This window comes from Mercenaria mercenaria, chromosome 7 (genome assembly GCF_021730395.1).
Source record: "Mercenaria mercenaria strain notata chromosome 7, MADL_Memer_1, whole genome shotgun sequence".
NCBI classification, from domain to species: Eukaryota; Metazoa; Mollusca; class Bivalvia; order Venerida; family Veneridae; genus Mercenaria; species Mercenaria mercenaria.
In genome coordinates, this window is record NC_069367.1 from 87,587,863 (window position 1) to 87,607,402 (window position 19,540).

Here is a 19,540-nt window from a genome sequence, read left to right on the forward strand (position 1 = left end):
AAATTGTTCATTAACATTTTCTTGCTACTTGAACAATAATAATGGTCATAATAACAATTGTCATAGACATTATTTTAACAATTAAAAATGATTCATTGACAGTATCAGGTTATTGTTCGGCTATCATGTCTGGGTAATGAGTGTTCAGCAACAAAAAACAATGACTAAAATTCAAGCTACAATAGTACATGTATATGCATGCTTTTATTTATTCATATACCAAATATGCCTTTAAATGATCTTAATTGTTGACAGAAAATTTAAATTCTATCGGTGCATTTATTATACCCCTACAAAACGAAGTTTGGTGGGGTGGGGTATATAGGAGTGAGCTTGTCGGTCGGTCCGTTGGTTTTTATGGTTTCCGAACAATAACTCTTGAAACGCTTGACAGATTGAAATAATTTTTGGTATACAGGTGTAACATCAGAAAATACAGGTCTAGTTCAACTTTGAGGTCAGTAGGTCAAAGCTCAAGGTAACAATGACCCAAACAGTTAAACGGTTTCCAGATGATAACTTGAGAATGCTTTGGCCTAGGATCATAAATTTCGGTACACGGGTGAAACATCATGAAGTACAGGTCAAGTTTGACTTTGAGGTCAGTAGGTCAAGGAACAGTTTAACGGTTTCTGGATGATAACTTGTGAATGCTTTGGCCTAGGATCATAAATTTTGGTACACAGGTGTAACATCATAAAATACAGGTCAGATTCACCTTTCAGGTCAGTAGGTCAAAGGTCAAGGTCACAATGACCAATAACAGTTAAACGGTTTCTTGATAATAATGAGATTGCTTGGGCATAGGATCATGAAAATTGATAGAGGGGTTGGTCATGAACAGCAGATGACCCCTATTAATTTTGAGGTCAGTAGGTTACAGGTCAAGGTCACAGTGACCCGGAACAGTTAAAAGGTTTTCAGACCATAACTTCAGAACACTTGGGCCTAGGGTCATGAAACTTAATAGGCTTAACATGATCAGCATGTGACACCGATCGATTTTTAGTTCAAAAGGTCAAAGGCCAGAGTGACCACTGGAACATTTAAACAGTTTCCGGACAATAAATTGAGATCACTTGGGCTGAGGATAGTGAAACTTTATAGGGAGGTTGATCATGACCAGCAGATGACCCCTTTTGCTTTTGATGTCAGTAAGTCAAAGGTCAAGCAAATTTGGCTTTGACATTGGCTTAGTTTTATGACAAGGCCGTATTGTGGGGGTATAATTCGTCACTCCTGTGACAACTCTAGTTTGATTTATACATGCCATTCTTACGTGTGATAGACTATAATTAGATATTTTTGGGCCATTGTGACTCACTTCTCACTTATTATTGATCAATTGCCATCAGTCGTACATCGGTCTATCTGTTGTATATTTATACATAGATCAACATTTTCTTCAAATGATATCATCTGAGAATATGAAATCTTCAGTGGACATCTACCAAACTGCTGGTCTGATTTTAAAATGTTTCATAGAAGTGTTCCATGACTGACCATATACCATGATTGCTTGTATTATTAGTTCTTTGAAAAATGGTCACCTGAGACGGTTTAGTTACTTTGATTTTTTAAAAAGCATGGCCACTAGAGGGTGTTGTTAATTTTCCATTCCAACTTATTATGTATATCAGAAACTGCACGCTGGTCCAGTTTTGAAATTATTTCTTTTTTTTTTGTGTTTTGGGTAACCTACTAAGATTTAGGTATACCGGTACTTACCCAAAGTATAATATACTACTAAATTTACTACTAATTCGTCACTCCTCTCACAGCTCTAGTTTGGTTGACCACGCACCATGCACCAAGAATATTCATATTCATATATAGTATTTTGAATTGTCAAAAATTGGCTATCAGAGCTATAACTAGCATCTGCTAAACCACTGGTCTGATTAATCCCCGCCACAAGTGGTGGGGAGTTATAGGATTGCTCCATCCGTTCTTCCGTCCTTTTGTCTGTTCGTCCGTCCTTCCATCAGTCCATAACATTCTGTGTCCGCTCTGTATCTCCTAAACCCCTTGAAAGATTTTCATGAAACTTGGGTCAAATGATCACCTCATCAAGAGGATATACAAAACCCATGAGTCAGCCATGTTGCCTTAAGGTCAAGGACCCGCCCGCTTAGCTCAATAGGGAGAGCGTTGGTCTACTGATCGTGGCGTCGCGAGTTAGATTCCCGGGTGGGGCGTATGTTCTCCGTGACGATTTGATAAAAGACATTATGTCTGACATCATTTGTCCTCCACCTCTGGTAATTCATGTGGGGAAGTTGGCAGTTTCTTGCAGAGAACAGGTTTGTACTGGTACAGAATCCAGGAACACTAGTTAGGTTAACTACCCACCGTTACATGACTGAAATACTGTTGAAAAATGGCATTAAACCCAAAACAAACAAACAAATCAAGGTCAAGGACACAAGTCAAGGTCAAATGTTTGAGCTTTCCATTTCATATACGCTCTGTATCTCCTAAATCCCTTGAAGGATAATTATAAAACTTTGGTCAGATGATCACCTCATCAAGACGATGTGCAGAACACATGAGTCAGCCAGTCAGCTCAAGGTCAAGGTCAAAACTCAAGGTCAAAGACTTGAGCCTTCCACTTCGTGTTCGCTCCGTATCTCCTAAACCCCTTGAAGGATAATCATGAAACTTGGGTCAAATGATCACCATATGAAGACGATTTGCAGAACCGATGTGTCGGGATAAGGTCAAGGCCACAACTCAAGGTCAAAGGTTTGAGCCTTCCATTTTGTGTTTGCTCTGTATCTCTTAAACCCCGTTAAGGATAATCATAAAACTTTGGTCAAATGATCACCTCATCAAGACGATTTGCAGAACCCGTGAGTCAGCCATGTCAGCTCAAGGTCAAGGTCACAACTCGAGGTCAAAGGTTTGAGCCTTTCATTTTGTGTCCGCTCTGTATCTCTTAAACCCCGTTAAGGATAATCATAAAACTTTGGTCAAATGATCACCTCATCAAGATGATGTGCAGAACTCAAGAGTCAGCCATGTCAGCTTAAGGTCAAGGTCACACCTTCGGGTCGAATGTTTGAGCCTTCCATTTTGTGTCCGCTCTGTATTTCCTTAACCCTTAGAAGGAATTTCATGAAACTTGGGTCAATTGATCACATCATCAAGATGATGTGCAGAACTCATGAGTCTGCCATGTTGACTCAAGGTCAAGGTCACAACTCAAGTCTTTTCTAAACCCCTTGAAGGATTTTAGTGACCCCGCTTGCGGAAGCGAAGACATAGTTGTCCAAATGGCTGTTCGGTGTATGTGCATGCGTGCATCCGTCCGGATTTGTTTGTCCGGATCATAATTTTGACCTGCGTGGAGCAATCTTGTTTATATTTGGCATGAATGCTAACTTCAGTGAGACAGAGTGTCATGCGCAAACCGCAGGTTCCTGTCTCAAGGTCAAGGTCACACTTGGAGGTCAAAGGTTAAATTCAATAATGACTTTGTCCAGAGCATTTCTTCTTCGTGCATGGAGGGATTTTGATGTAACTTGGTACAAATGTTCACAGCCATGTGACGGAGTGTCTGGCGCAATAACCAGGACCCTAGGTCTGAGGTAAGGTCACACTTAGAGGTCAAAGGTCAGATACAAGAATGACTTTGTCCGGAGCATTTCTTTTTCATGCATGGAGGGATTTTGATGTAACTTGTCATAATTGTTCACCATCATGAGACGGAGTGACATGTGCAAGAACCTAGAATTACTTCCCTTTGTTGTTACTATAAATAGCTTATATTGTAACTTTTTTATTACTGGTCGTACTGAAAAAATCAAGACCAGTTTTCTGTAGTACAGTATGCATGTTACATCCAATTTTGAGGTGTATTTTAACCTATCTCTACTAGTAAGGATTTTTGTGTGGACTTAGATTTTTTTAAAGATTTACTTCCCTTTGTTGTTACTCTAAATAAGTTATAATATAACTTTTCGCAATCATTTTTTATTTGGCATAAATGTTTGTCTAAATGAGACAGGGTGTCATGTGCAACTCCTAGTCCTTTTGACAGCTGGCGGGCTCGACATGTTGCCTGTGGGCATCTAGTCATATGACTTGGCTGTAATATTCCCCTTATCAAGACAATGTGCAGAATTCAAAATTCTCCCCTGCCAGCTTAAGGTCAAGGTCACAACTTGAATGTTTAATGGTTCCACCCAATACCATCAATCCTTTCACTATCCATAACAGTGGTGGGGACATAGCTGTCTTTCAGACTGCATTGTCTGTGTACCATTACCTCATTTTCTCAAATATCTCATATTTCAGCCCAGATGGGACCATGAAGCAGGCAACATTGACAATAACATCTGTGCAGGAAGAAGATACTAAAAGGACATTCTTATGTGTATTAGCAACACCACAGGAGAAGGAGGGACAGACCAGAATGAAAGTCAGAATTTTTAAAAAGGGTATAAATAATAATTGCAATAAGTTACATTTATTTTGTTTCATTGCATGGTTGGCATAAATTTCAATTAAATCACTAATTAAGTCTGCTGTCACGCATGGCCGGCAAAATCACAGAAAAAGTTACTTGTCCACTGACAAGTAACTTAGAAAATTTACTTGTCTGTACATTTTGTATAAACTTTTACTCTTGGTATTTGTATAATAGAATAAAACAATGTACTAATATTCTACTTACTTAAATCAAGACAGCCAGCAGCTTATGCCATAAAAATTCATACAGTGATGAAATCAGCTTAAAGTTTAACAAGATAATCACTGCTGTGTGCAAAGTTTCAAAGACTATATATAGTCAGTAATAGAGATATGGTAGTGTCTCACTCAGTCATTAATTGGAAAAATGGCTGACTTTATTTAATTAATTTTCTTAGTGTAACCGGTTGAAAATTTGGTATCTTTAACCTTACTTGTTCATATTGTATGATTTAGTGGTGTCTGACCATGTTTTGATAGAGTTCCTTCCCTTTGACCAAATATTTCCGTTTTTATCCATTAGAGTTACCTTGCTTGGAATAATTCCCGCTATAGGTGGTGTTTTCAGTTATTTTGCACAGAAGGCTTGTTGAAATCATGAAAAGTGGTTGCAAAGTTTTGTGCTCATTGCTTGGCTGTTTTTCTAAGTAACCAACACCAGTCAGAGGGAATGAGTGAAAGTGTAGACGTGACGTTCATTCCATAAATGGACGTGATTATCATTCTACACCTTTAACTTTGATTCTACGATGTACGTTATGGCCTCTTAAGTGTTCTACAATGTATTAGCTTAGCAAGTATTATTAAAAGAACTGTGAACCTACCCTCGGTTTAGTCGTTTCTACAAAACAGATCTTTATAGACAGTTTATAAACAAACAATAATGCCAGAAAGGTTTGCCAAAAATGCTCAAGTTACATTAGTAATGTCATTTCCAATGCAAGGACTATTGTCTCAATAAAGCTGTTAAAATCAAAACATCCAACTGACAATAATATTTTGAGCTATACGAAATTAAGGTAAAGGGTTTATTTATTATTAACACGGAGTCACCAGTTTGGCATAATGATAAATAGCATCTCGCTCGAAGGGAAATGAAAAGGCAATCGTTGAAAATGAAGAAAGGTGTTCAATTTCCATATTAGTCGATCGATGAAAGTCAGTCTGAAACTCGTCATCTTTATATAGTTGAATCTTTCTAAACAAATCGTTAATTTACTGTGGATAATAGATAGATTATTATGCCCCCCTTCACAGAAGGAGAGGTATATTGTTTTGCAGATGTTGGTCGGTAGGTCAGTCTGTATGTAGACGAATCCATTTCCGGATGGTAACTCAAGAACGCTAGGGCCTAGGATCATGAAAGTTGATAGGGATGTTGGTCATAACCAGCAGATGACCCCTATTGATTTTGAGATCAGTAGGTCAGAGGTCAAGGTCACAGTGACCCGGAACAGTTTCCGGATGAAAACTCAAGAACGCTTGGGCCTAGGTAGGGAAGTTGGTCATGACCAACAGATGACCCTTGATTTTGAGGTTAGTAGGTCAAAGGTCAAGGTCACAAAGACCCGGAACGGTTTCCAGGTGATAACTCAAGAATGCTAGGGCCTAGGATTATGAAAGTTGATAGGGAGGTTGTTCATAACCACCAGATAACCCCTATTGATTTCGAGATCAGTAGCTCGAAGGTAAAGGTCACAGTGACCCAGAACAGTTAGACAGTTTCTGGGTGATAACTTGAGAACACTTGTGCGTAGGATCACGAAACTTAAAAGGGAGGTTGATCATGATCAGCATATGATCACTATTGATTTTAAGTCAGTAGGTCAAAGGTCAAGGTCACAGTGACCCGGAACAGTTAAATGGTTTCCGAATGATAACTCGAGAACCCTTGGGCCTAGGATCATGAAAATTGACAGGGAGGTTGGTCATAACCAGCAGATAACCCCTATTGATTTCGAGATCAGTAGCTCGAAGGTAAAGGTCACAGTGACCCAGAACAGTTAGACAGTTTCTGGGTGATAACTTGAGAACACTTGTGCGTAGGATCATGAAACTTAAAAGGGAGGTTGATCATGATCAGCATATGATCACTATTGATTTTGAGGTCAGTAGGTCAAAGGTCAAGGTCACAGTGACCCAGAACAGTTAAATGGTTTCCGAATGATAACTCGAGAACCCTTGGGCCTAGGATCATGAAAATTGACAGGGAGGTTGGTCATAACCAGCAGATGACCCCTATTGATTTTTAATCCTTTGTTTTCATCAACATTTTGTTTACAAAGACGTGTACGTTTGCTCATACACATGTAGACAGTTAAATGCAGTGTTAAAGACGTAACAGTATCGCTTATTGGCAGAGTACAATCGTTTCTGGTGTAACTGTTAATTTGATTTGATTTCACACTTCTCGAGAAAATCTCGCAAGTACCTGCTGAAGTAGGCGGAGCTTGAAATATGCCATAAGTGGCGTGTATTCAATGTACATTTACTTAGCAATAAGGGAGTGTGGATCAGTGACTAAAATTATGCTTTGAGGGTCTGCATTGCGGTCAAACATTAGAAACAGATGCTCAATTTTCACTTGTCCAAGGACATGCAAAATGAAAAAAATTGGTTGTCCAGACCCTCAAATGTATGACTCGAGCAACTAGGACAATTGATTTTGCCGGCCCTGGCTGTGACTCCGGAAGAATATCTCAGCCTGGTTAATTTATGTCAGGCTGAAAATAACAGCCTGGTATCGTTATGCCCCCCTTTGAAGAAGGAGGGGTATATTGTTTTAGTAACAGATGTCGGTCGGTCTGTATGTCGGTCGGTATGTAGACCAATCGGTTTCAGGATGATAACTCAGGAATGCTTGGGCCTAGGATCTTAAAAGTTCAAAAAGGAGGTTGGTAATAATCAGCAGATGACCCCTTTTGATTTTGAGATCAGTAGGTCAAAGGTCAAGGTCAAAGTGAACGGTTTCCGGATGGTAACTCATGAACGCTTGGCCCTAGGATCATGAGTTTCTGGACTATGCTAAGCTTGAAAACGCTTGGGCCTAGGATCACAAAACTTTACAGGGAGTTTGATTATGACCATGACCTATTGATTTTGAGATTAGTAGGTCATAGGTCAAGGTCACATTGACCCAGAACAGGTCTATGGTTTTCAGATGATAATTCAGGAATGCTTTGGCCTAGGGTCATGAAAGTTAATATGGAGGTTGATCATGACCAGCAAATGACCCCTAACAATTTTGAGATAAGTAGGTCAGAGATCAAGGTCACATTGACCCGTAACATTTGAACTTGAGAATGCTTGGGCCTAGGATCACGAACTTCATAGGGAGGTTGATCATGACCAGCATATGACCCCAATTGATTTTGATTTCAGTAGGTCAAAGGTCAAGGTCACATTGACCCAGAACAGTAGAACTTTTTGGCCAGATAACTAGAGAATGCTTTGTCTAAGATCACATTTGATACAGAGGTCACTTATGGCTGGTAAATGACTGATAATTATTGATCTGAGGTCAGTATGTCAAACGTCCAGTGCACAGTGACCAAATAATTTCTTTTTCTTATGCAGTTATTATGTTTCCCACCACACAGTGGTGTCGACGACATATTGATTTAATCCAGTCTCTGTGTGTGTGTCTGTCTGCCACAAAGCTTGTCCGCATTCTAAATCGAACATTTCTCATCCGATCTTCACCAAACATGAACAAAATGTGTCTGCCAATAAGTGCTCGGCCAAGTTCAGTAACTAGCCAAATCAGCCTAGGCACTTCGGAATTATTGCCCTTGATTTACCAAAACGCTCAGATTTCTTGAACAGCAGAACAGTCGACATGAACACATGAACAGCTGAATGGTCGACATGAACAAATGTACAGCAGAGCGGTTGACATGAACGTATGAACAGCAGAGCGGTCGACATGAACATATGAACAGCAGAACGGTCGACATGAACAGATGAACAGCAGAATGGTCGACATAAACAGATGAACAGCAGAACGGTCGGCATGAACATATGAACAGCAGAACGGTCGACATGAACAGATGAACAGCAGAACGGTCGACATGAACACATGAACAGCTGAATGGTCGACATGAACACATGAACAGCAGAGCGGTTGACATGAACGTATGAACAGCAGAGCGGTCGACATGAACATATGAACAGCAGAACGGTCGACATGAACAGATGAACAGCAGAACGGTCGACATAAACAGATGAACAGCAGAACGGTCGGCATGAACATATGAACAGCAGAACGGTCGACATGAACACATGAACAGCAGAACGGTCGAATGAACATATGAACAGCAGAACGGTCGACATGAACATATGAACAGCAGAGCGGTCGACATGAACAGCAGAGCGGTCGACATGAACAGATGAACAGCAGAGCAGTCAAAATGAACATATGAACAGCAAGAACAGTCGACATGAACATATGAACAGCAGAACGGTCGACATGAACATATGAACAGCAGAACGGTCGACATGAACAGCAGAACGGTCGACATGAACATATGAACAGCAGAACGGTCGACATGAACATATGAACAGCAGAACGGTCAACATAAACATATGAACAGCAAAATGGTCAACAAGAACATATGAAAAGCAGAACGGTCGACATGAACATATGGACAGCAGAACGGTCGACATGAACAGCAGAATGGTCGACATGAAATGGTTATGAAATTATTCAGGGAAGAATTATTAATGTAATAAACTTTAAAACTTAAAAAATCATGACTTATGTCCTTAAGATATTTATCTGTTCTTACGTTTTTTTTTTTCAATTTTCAGACAAGCCAAAGATGCCATGGTTAAAAGTGGGTTTGATAATAGGAGGTTGTGTACTGGGTGTAGTTATTGTCATCAGTCTAGTACTCTGTATACGTTGCCTGTATGGACCTCAGATCAGGCTTTACTGTAGCAGCAGAATACCAAGATTGGGTCCTAAAATTATTAACAGTAAGTGCATAGCGTTCACTATGTTTGTGAATAGTACATCTCACAGTTAGTATAAAGAATTTGATATTTATCACGTTTGACGTCGCGGGAGTGTAATAAAGCTATTACTTAAAAATGATAATACACTAGTGTAAAAAGGCTTTGACGTCAACGTCGTTTATAGTATAGGAGACGTTGGTCAAATGGACTTGTTAGCTCACCAGAGCCAAAGGCTCAGGGTGAGCTATTGTGATCACTCACTGTCTGTCGTCCGTAATCTTTTACTTTAAACGACATCTCATAAACCGCTAGGCCAGTTTCATTCAAACTTCACAGGAATGTTCCTTGGGTGAAGCTCTACAAAATTTTTTCAAAGAATTATATTCGATGCAGAACTCTGGTTGCCATGGCAACCGAAAGGAAAAATTTTAAAATCTTCTTCTCAAAAACCAGAAGCCCTAGAGCTTAGATATTTGGTGTGAAGTATTGCCTAGTGGACCTCTACCAAATTTGTTCAAATCATGACCCCCTAGGGGTCACTTGATTTTACATAGGAAAATCTTAAAAAATCTTCTTCTCAAAAACCAGAAGCCCTAGAGCTTAGATATTTGACATGTAGCATTGCTTCTGGACCTCTACTGAAGTTGTTCAAATCATGACCCCGGGGTCAAAATTGACCCTGCCCCAGGGGTCACTTGATTTTACTTAGATTTCTATAGGAAAATCTTCAAAAAAATATAAAAAATAAACCAGAAGGCCTAGAGCTTAGGTATTTCACATGTAGCATTGCCTAGTGGACCTCTACAAAAATTTGTTCAAATCATGACCCCCGGGGTCAAAATTGACCCCGCCCCATTGGGTTACTTGATTGTACATAGAAAAATCTTCAAAATTTTGTAAAAATAAACCAGAAGGCCTAGATCTTAGTTATTTGACATATAGCATTGCCTAGTAGACTTCTACACAATTTATTCAAATCATGACCCCCGGGGTCAAATTGACCCCGCCCCATAGGGTTACTTGATTGTACATAGAAAAATCTTCAAAATTTTCTAAAAATAAACCAGAAGGCCTAGAGCTTAGATATTTGACATGTAGCATTGCCTAGTGGACCTCTACAAAATTTGTTCAAATCTTGACCCCCCCCAGGGTCAAATTGACCCAGCCCCAGGGGTTACTTGATTGTACATAGGGAAATCTTGATAAATTTGCTAAAAATAAACCAGAAGGCCTAGGTCTTATATATTTGAAATGTAACATTGCCTAGTAGACTTCTACAAACTTTGTTCAAACCATGACCCCTGGGGTAAAATTGGCCCCGCCCCAGGGGTCACTTGATATTACATAGGAAAATCTTCAAAAGTTTTCAAAAAATAAACCAGAAGGCCTAAAGCTTGGATATTTCACGTGTAGCATTGCCTAATGGACCTCTACAAATTTGTTCAAATCATTACCCCCGGGGTCAAATTGACCCCACCCCAGGGGTCACTTGATTTTACATAGGAAAATCTTCAAACATTTTCTAAAAAAAAACCAGAAGGTCTAGATCTTAGATATTTGACTTGTAGCATTGCCTAGTAGACTTCTACAAAATTCATTCAGATCATGACCCCCGGGGTCAAATTGACCCCACACCATAGGGTTACTTGATTGTACATAGAAAGAAAAATCTTCAAAATTTTCTAAAAATAAACCAGAAGGCCTAGAGCTTAGATATTTGACATGTAGCATTGCTTAGTGGACCTCTACAAAATTTGTTGAAATCTTGACACCCCCCCCCCCCCCCCCGGGGTCAAATTGACCCAGGCTCAGGGGTAACTTGATTGTACATAGGGAAATCTTCATAAATTTGCTAGAAAAAAAAACAGAAGGCCAAGATCTTTGATATTTGATATGTTACATTGCCTAGTAGACTTCAACAAACTTTATTAAAATCATGACCCCCTGGGGTAAAATTGGCCCCGCCCCAGGGGTTACTTGAATGTACATCGGAAAATCTTCCAAAAAATTTCTAAAAATCATCAGTTTGACATTTGAAACATGTAGCTCATATTACTCAGATGAGTGATCCAGGGTCATCATGACCCTCTTGTTTATATTGTAAAAGAAAGTAAAGTTTTGACATTTCGACAGGAAAAGCTAATGTGATAAAAAGAATATTACGTTAACTTTGTGACTTTCCACATTGAATTTATTAAATGAGTTGAATAAAATAGATAAAATTCTCGGCAGAGCCTCACATTTTCAACTCATTTAATAAATTCAATTTGAAAAGACACTCATGTAATAATCCTCTATGTAAAATGAATGATGAATTATAAAAGAAACTAGAAGTGCTGTTTAGCTCAACTATTTTTGATAGTATTAAAGTAGAGCTGTTGCCAGTTTATGTTGTGACATCATAGCTGTCCCCATTTGGTTCAGTTATGTATGAAAGCTAGTATCTTAGTTACTACTTATAGGAATAGATTGACAGTTTACATGTGATGATCTGAAAAGCAATGCACATGTTTCTTGGCTCTGTTTCCATGTTTACAAAGATATGGCCCTTTCTGGACTTTTTATGGCCCCCTAAAATTTTTGAAGGGGGCACTTATACTTGCCCTTATTAGTCCCATACTGGTTGAAAACAGTTTCGGGGACTATAGGAATGCGCTTTTCCGTCATTCCGTCCGTCCGTCTGCAATTTCTTGTCCGGTCCATAACTCTGTCATCCATGAAGGGATTTTAATATTACTTGGCACAAATGTTCCCCATGATGAGACGATATGTCTTGCGCAAGACCCAGATCCCTAGCTCAAAGATCAAGGTCACAATTGGAGGTCAAAGGTCAACAGGGCTTTTCTCCTGTCTGGTCCATAACTCTCCCATCCATGAAGGGATTTTAATTTTACTTGGCACAAATGTACCTCATAATAAGACAATATGTCATGCCCAACTTTCAGACTTCTAGCTCAAAGGTCAAGGTCACACTTAGCAGTTAAATGTTAACATGGCATGAACAGGGTCTGCTTTGTGTCTGGTCCATAACTCTGTCATTCGTTAAGGGATTTTAATATCACTTGGCACAAATGTTCCCCATGAGGAGACGACATGTCTTGGGCAAGACTTGGATCCCTAGCTCAAAGGTCAAGGTCACAATTGGAGGTCAAATGTCAACAGGGCTTTTTTCCTGTCTGGTCCTTAACTCTCCAATCCATGAAGAGATTTTAAAATTACTTGGCACAAATGTACCTCATAATAAGACAATAAATTATATCATGCATAACTTTCAGACCCCTAGCTCAAAGGTCAAGGTCACACTTAGCAGTCAGATGTTAACATGGCATGAACAGGGTCTGTTTCATGTCTGGTCCATAACTCTGTCAAACATTAAGGGATTTTAATATCACTTGGCACAAATATTCCACATGATCAGAAAAACACGGACCTCTGGCTTAAAGGTCAAGGTCACAGTTGAGGGTCAAACATCAGCAGGTCTTTTTTCCTGTCCAGTCCATAACTCTGCCATTCATGAAGGGATTTTAATATTACTTGGCACAAATGTTCCCCATGATGAGATGACTTGTCATGTGCAAACCAAGAACCCTTGCTTAAAGGTCAAGGTCACACTTTGAGATCAGAGGTCAATAGGATTTTTTTCCTGTCCGGTCAATAACTTTGTCATGCAAGGCAGGATTGAAATATCAGTTGGCACAAATATTTCCCTGGATGAGACAACATGTCATGCGCAAAAACCTGGGCCCTAGGTCTGAGGTCAAGGTCACACTTAGAGGCCAAAGGTCAGATACAACAATGACTTTGTCGGGAGCATTTCTTCTTCATGCATGGAGGGATTTTGATGAAATTTGGCACAAATGTTCACCACTATGAGTCGGATTGTCTTGCGCAAGAACCAGGTCTCTAGGTTTAAGGTCAAGGTCATACTTAGAGGTCAAAGATTAAATTTAAGAATGACTTTGTCCAGAGCATTTCTTCTCCATGCATGGAGGGATTTTGATGTAACTTAGCACAAATGCTCATTGCCATGAGGCATCCTTGTTTTAAGAATTACCTCCCGTTGTTATTACTATAAATAGATTATGTTGTTACTTTTTTATTACTGGCCATAGGGAAAAATCGAGACCAATTTTCTGTGGTACAACATGCATGTTACATTGAATTTTTAGATGTATTTTGACCTAATCTGTACCTGGTAAAGAGTTTTGTGTGGACTTGTAATATATTTTTTTCTAATAGAATTTTTTTTTATTAATTTCCGTTTGTTGTTACTATAGATAACTTATATGATAACTTTTTTATAATTGGCCAAAATAAATCCATATGAAAGCAACTGTAGGTTTTTATGTATGCAAATTTTAATCCAAGTGTTTTGTTATAACGTACTGTATATATAGTACAATATTGTTTATACATCATTGACATATATCAATTCATTATGTTATACTGCAGTAGAAACAATTAGGTGCCTTCACTTGTTTTCTGTGAAACTGCCAGGCCAACTTCCACAGTAGTCTTTGTCATCATGAGTTGACCCCACAGGGCAAGTAATGTAGCTCCAGCTTTTATTTTGTTCCTTTTTAACATAGAAATCTTGCAAAAGGTTTGCATGTAAGTGTGTTTATCAGAAACTACTTGACCAAATGTTTTAAACTCTACACACATCGTTTGCATCATGAGATGACCTCACTTGTCAGTTTTCGTAAGTCTGGCCTACATTATGCCAAAGTTATAGGACTTTTTATCTCAGAAGTTTTGGTGAAAGTGTTACATGTAGATTTTACATCCTTGATTTAATGCCAAGTTGATTTCTACACATAACTCTACACAATTAAACATTAAGTTTTACAAGTAATATTGAATGTGGCTAAAAAGTTCAAAATTTTAATGTTCTGAAGGTGGAATTAACCACAAATTGTGTTTAAACATACGAGCAGCAGTGGAGCTTAGCAACCTTATTCCACACAGGGTACGAGAGTTTCCAAGTATCCCCATGATTATTCTAGGCAGTTTGATTCTACATATTGCGCAGGCAACTAGCTTTTTATGCCCCCAAAGGCGGGCATATTAAAATCGCACTGTCAGTGCGTGTCTGTGCATGCATGCATCCGTCCGTGTAAATTCTTGTCCGGGCTGTAACTCTGCCATCCATAAAGGGATTTTGAAATTACTTTGCATAAATGTTTACCATAATGAGACGATATGTCATGTGCAAGATCCAGATCCCTAGCTCCAAGTTCAAGGTCACACTTAGAGGTTAAAGGTTAACAGGGTCTGTTCTGTGTCGGGGTCCATAACTCTACCATCCATGAAGGGATTTTGAAATAATTTGGCATAAATGTTTACCATAATGAGACGATGTGTCATGCGCAAGATTCAGTCCCCAAGCTCTAAGGTCAAGGTCACACTTAGAGGTTAAAGGTTAACATGGTTTGTTTCTTTTCCGGTCCATAACACTGCTATTGATGAATGGGTTTTAAAATTACTTGGTATAAATATTCCCTGTATTGAGATCACATGTTGTGTACAAGACATAGACCCCTAGCTTAAAGGTCAAGGTCACACTTAGAAGTCAAAAGTATTTTTGTCTGGTCAATTACTCGGCTATTTATCAAGGGATTTGAAAATAATTTGACACAAATATTTACCATATTGAAAAGGTGCGTCAGGCTTATGACCCCGGCCTCTTGGGTCAAGGTCACAAAATGATGTGTGTTTTTAGCTCACCTGAGCAATCTCAGGTGAGTTTTTCTGATAGCTCGATATCTGGTGTCTGTCGTCTGTCTGTCGTCCGTCAACATTTAGCTTATGTATGCGATAGAGGCTGTATTTTTCAACTGATCTTCATGAATTTTGGTCAGAATGATTACCTTGATGAAATCTAGGCCAAGTTCGAAAATGGGTCATCTGGGGTTAAAAACTAGGTCACTAGGTCAAATCAAAGAAAAACCTTCTGTATGCGATAGATGCTGTATTTTTCAATTGATCTTCATGAAATTTTGTCAGAATGATAACCTTGATGAAATCTAGGCCAAGTTTGAAAATGGGTCACATGGGGTCAAAAACTAGGTCAGTGGGTCAAATCAAAGAAAAACCTTGTGTATGCGATAGAGGCTCTATTTTTCAACTGATCTTCATGAAATTTTGTCAGAATGATCACCTTAATGAAATCTAGGCCAAGTTCGAAATGGGTCATCTGGGGTTAAAAACTAGGTCAGTAGGTCAAATCAAAGAAAAACCTTGTGTATGCGATAGAGGCTGTATTTTTAGCTCACCTGTCACATAAGGACAAGGTGAGCTTTTGTGATCACCCTTCGTCCGTCGTCAGTCCGTCCGTGCGTGCGTCAACAATTTCTTGTCTGCACGATAGTGGTTTCATTTATGATTTTATTTTAACCAAACTTGCACACAACTTGTATCACCATAAGATCTCGGTTCCTTTCTTGAACTGGCCAGATCCCATTATGGGTTCCAGAGTTATGGCCCCTGAAAAGGCCAAAATTAGCTATTTTGACCTTGTCTTCACAATAGCAGCTTTATTTATGATTTGATTTTTACCAAACTAGCACACAACTTGTATTACCATAAGATCTTGGTTCCTTTCTTAAACTGGCCAGATTCCATTATGCGTTCCAGAGTTATGCCCCCTGAAAGGGCCAAAATTAGCTATTTTGACCTTGTCTGCACAATAGCAGCTTCATTTATGATTAGAATTTAATGAAACTTGCACAAAACTTGTATCACCGTAAGATCTCGGTTCCTTTCTTGAACCGGCCAGATCCTTTAAAAGGTTCCAGAGTTATGGCCCCTGAAAGGGCCAAAATTAGCTATTTTGACCTTGTTTGCACAATAGCAGCTTCATTTATGATTTGATTTTAACCAAACTTGCACACAACTTGTATCATCACAAGATCTTAGTTCCTTTCTTGAACTGGCCAGATGCCATCATGGGTTCCAGAGTTATGGCCCCTTAAAGGTCCAAAATTAGCTATTTTGGCTTTTGCAGCCATATAAAGACTTCATTTATGGTTTTATTTGACACAAATTTCCAAAATATCTTCAACAACAATAAATCTTGGATTCCATGACAAATCAGATCCAATCATAGGTTCCAGAGTTATTTTATATCTGATTACCTCCCCTGATTTTAATCAAAATGAATTTATATCAGTAAGTACTTATAGGACTTATTTGAAATTTCATTATTGTCATTAGTTGGACTGAGCCAATCAGGGTAGATAACTATGGACTGATTTTATGTCAAATTACCTCCCTTTATTTCAAATTAAAATAGGTATATATCTCCGTAACTAATGAAGATACTGATCTGAAATTTCATTTATGTCAGCAGATTTATTTGGCAGATCCTTCTTTTGTTCACTTACATTTTTTTTTAATTACTTCCCTTTTACGTTACTATAAATAGCTTATTTTTAGTAACTTTTTTATTATTGGCCGTAGGGAAAAACCGAGACCACTTTTCTGTGGTACAACATGGATGGTACCTCCAATTTTTAGGTGTATTTTGACATATCTGTACCTTGTAAGATTTTTTTTTCTTTTTGGTTAAATTTCTTCCCTTTGTTGTTCCTGTCCTTTTGACTTAGATATTTTTTCTGAGGACCTTCTTGTCCTCAAGTGCAATGATAACAGGTGAGCGATATAGGGCCATCATGGCCCTCTTGTTCAATTGATCTTCATGAATTTTGGTCAGAATGATTGCTTTGATAAAATCTAGGTCAAGTTGAATATGGGTCATCCGGGATCAAAAACTAGGTCACTAGGTCAAAATCAAATAAAAACCTTGTGTATGCAATAGAGGGTACATTTTACACCTGATCTTCATGAAATATAATCAGAATGTTTGTCTTTATGAAATCTAGATGGAGTTTGAATATGGGTCGTCTAGGGTCAAAAACTAGGTCACCCGGTCAAATTAAAGAAAAACCTTGTGTATGCAATAGGGGCTGCATTTTACACTGGATATTTATAAAATTCAGTCAGAATGATTGCCTTGACGAAATCTAGGTCAGGTTAGAATATGGGTCATCTGTGGTCAAAAAGTAGGTCACTAGGTCAAATCAAAGAAAAACCTTGTGTATGCAATAGAGACTATTTTTTTCAGTTGATCTTCATGAAATATGGTCAGAATGCTAGCCTTGATGAAATGAAGGTCAAATTTGAATATGGGTCATCTGGGGTCAAAAACTAGGTCGCTAGGATATATTAAAGAAAAATGTTTTGTATGCGATAGAGGCTGTATTTTTCAATTGAGGTTGATGAAATTTAGTCAGAATGATTGCCTTGATCAAATCTAGGTCAGATTCGAATGTAGGTCATCTTAGCTCAAAAACTAGGTCACTAGGTCAAATTGAAGAAAATGCTTGTTTACACTTAAGAGGCCACATTTTTGATGCAATCTTAATGAAAATTGGTCAGAATATTTGTTTCCATGAAATCACTATGTGAAACATGTTTACACTGTTATGGTGTGTTTCTCAGGTGAGCGACCTAGGGCCATCTTGGCCCTTCTTGTTTTTTTTTCGCAGACAACTGTAGCATTTTTGGGCATGCTTCGGGGGCATTTTTCACCAATAGTGACAGCTCTTGTTCTTTAATTTTTCACCAGGGCTGTTTCATTCAGATTGGTGGAGGAAGACAAAAATTTTGCCCCTTTGTAATTATATATATGTATATAGTGTTTTTATTCAATATTTTGTCTGGCCGGAGTCATATCTAAGAATTTGTTTGTAGGATTTTTATAAAACATAGCAAAAATGTTAACTGCTTTAAAGAAATACAGCAAGTTTCAGTTGGATTGCTTGAGGAAGACAAGATTTAGGGAGGGCGGCATCCACAAACTTTGTCCAGAGCATTTCTTCTTCATACATGGAGGGATTTTGATGTAACTTGGCACAAATGTTAACCATCATGAGGCGGAGTGCCATGCGCAAGAACCAGGTCCCTAGGTATAAGGTCAAGGTCACACTAAGAGACCAAAGGTCAGATACAAGAATGACATTGTCCGGAGCATTTCTTCTTCATGTATGGAGGGATTTTGATGTAAAGTGTTCACCATCATGAGATAGAGTGTCATGCGCAAGAACCAGGTCTCTAGTTTAGAATTACTTCCTTTTTATACACCGGTGTCTGAAATAGCAGGGCGTATTATGTGAACACGCATGGCGGGCGTTCGGCGTCCAAAGCATGTCCGCTTTCTAAGTGGAAAAGTTTTCATCCGATCTTCACCAGCATTGCTGACAATGTTTGTGGGCATAATATCTTGGCCAAGTCCGATAACCACTTAAATTGCCCTAGGTACTCTTGGATTATGGCCCTTTAATTACTTGCAAAACTTCGAATTGTCGCCTCAGTCACAATCAAATGCATTTTTTTGTTTCACTTGGGGTCAAAAATAAAAGTTTGTAAAACCTTTTTATTTTGAAATGTTAATTTACCATATACCTTGGTTCTACAAAAACAATGGCAGTTGTCGCTGTCTGATAGTTCGACAATATTTTTTTTTCGATATAAAGATGAATCTTCAGGGAAAAAATAAAACAGACATGACCATTTTTAAAGGACTGTTTTATTCAAATAACTCTTTGAGACCCAACAAAATTGTTACCACATGATAAGGTACATAAAAGTAATGTAGAAAACCCAAAAAACTAATAAATTACACAAAAAATTGTAGTTATTATCTTCTTTTGAAGTTCAAAATTCTAGAAATTTTTGTTTTCTACTTGCTTTCAGTTTTTGCATACCTTTTGAAATGCATTTATTCAACTCAAATATGTTATTTTCTAAAAATTCAGTCATTTCTCTTTAAATAATGGTCTCATTTTTGTGATTACGACTATGTTTGGCAGAGATATCGCAATTTTAAAATGAAAGCCGAAATTTACCCAAAAAGTCTACGGACAAGACATCATCTCCAAGTGCTTTCTACATAGGTTTTAGAAGACAGTCTTTTAGTTCTGTTGAACTTTTTATGTTTAAAATTATCAAGAACAAGTAAATAACAAACAAATTTAAGAAAAGAAGTATAATTGACGGTCTTCGGAATGTGTCTTCGAATAATTGAAGGATTTGAACAACTGTGACTAAA

At 38.4% G+C, this 19,540-nt stretch overlaps 1 protein-coding gene across 4 annotated transcripts in view; it reads left to right on the plus strand.

Annotated features, from left to right (window-relative positions):
- Nucleotides 1–19,540, plus strand: part of LOC123553728 (uncharacterized) — a 64,549-nt gene that overhangs the window by 36,021 nt on the left and 8,988 nt on the right. For all 4 annotated transcript variants that reach the window (XM_045343317.2, XM_045343320.2, XM_045343322.2 and 1 more), the window contains exons 5-6: nt 4,300–4,442; nt 9,283–9,450. In XM_045343317.2, coding sequence (XP_045199252.2) covers nt 4,300–4,442; nt 9,283–9,450 — 311 coding nt within the window. The remainder of the gene's footprint in view (nt 1–4,299; nt 4,443–9,282; nt 9,451–19,540) is intronic.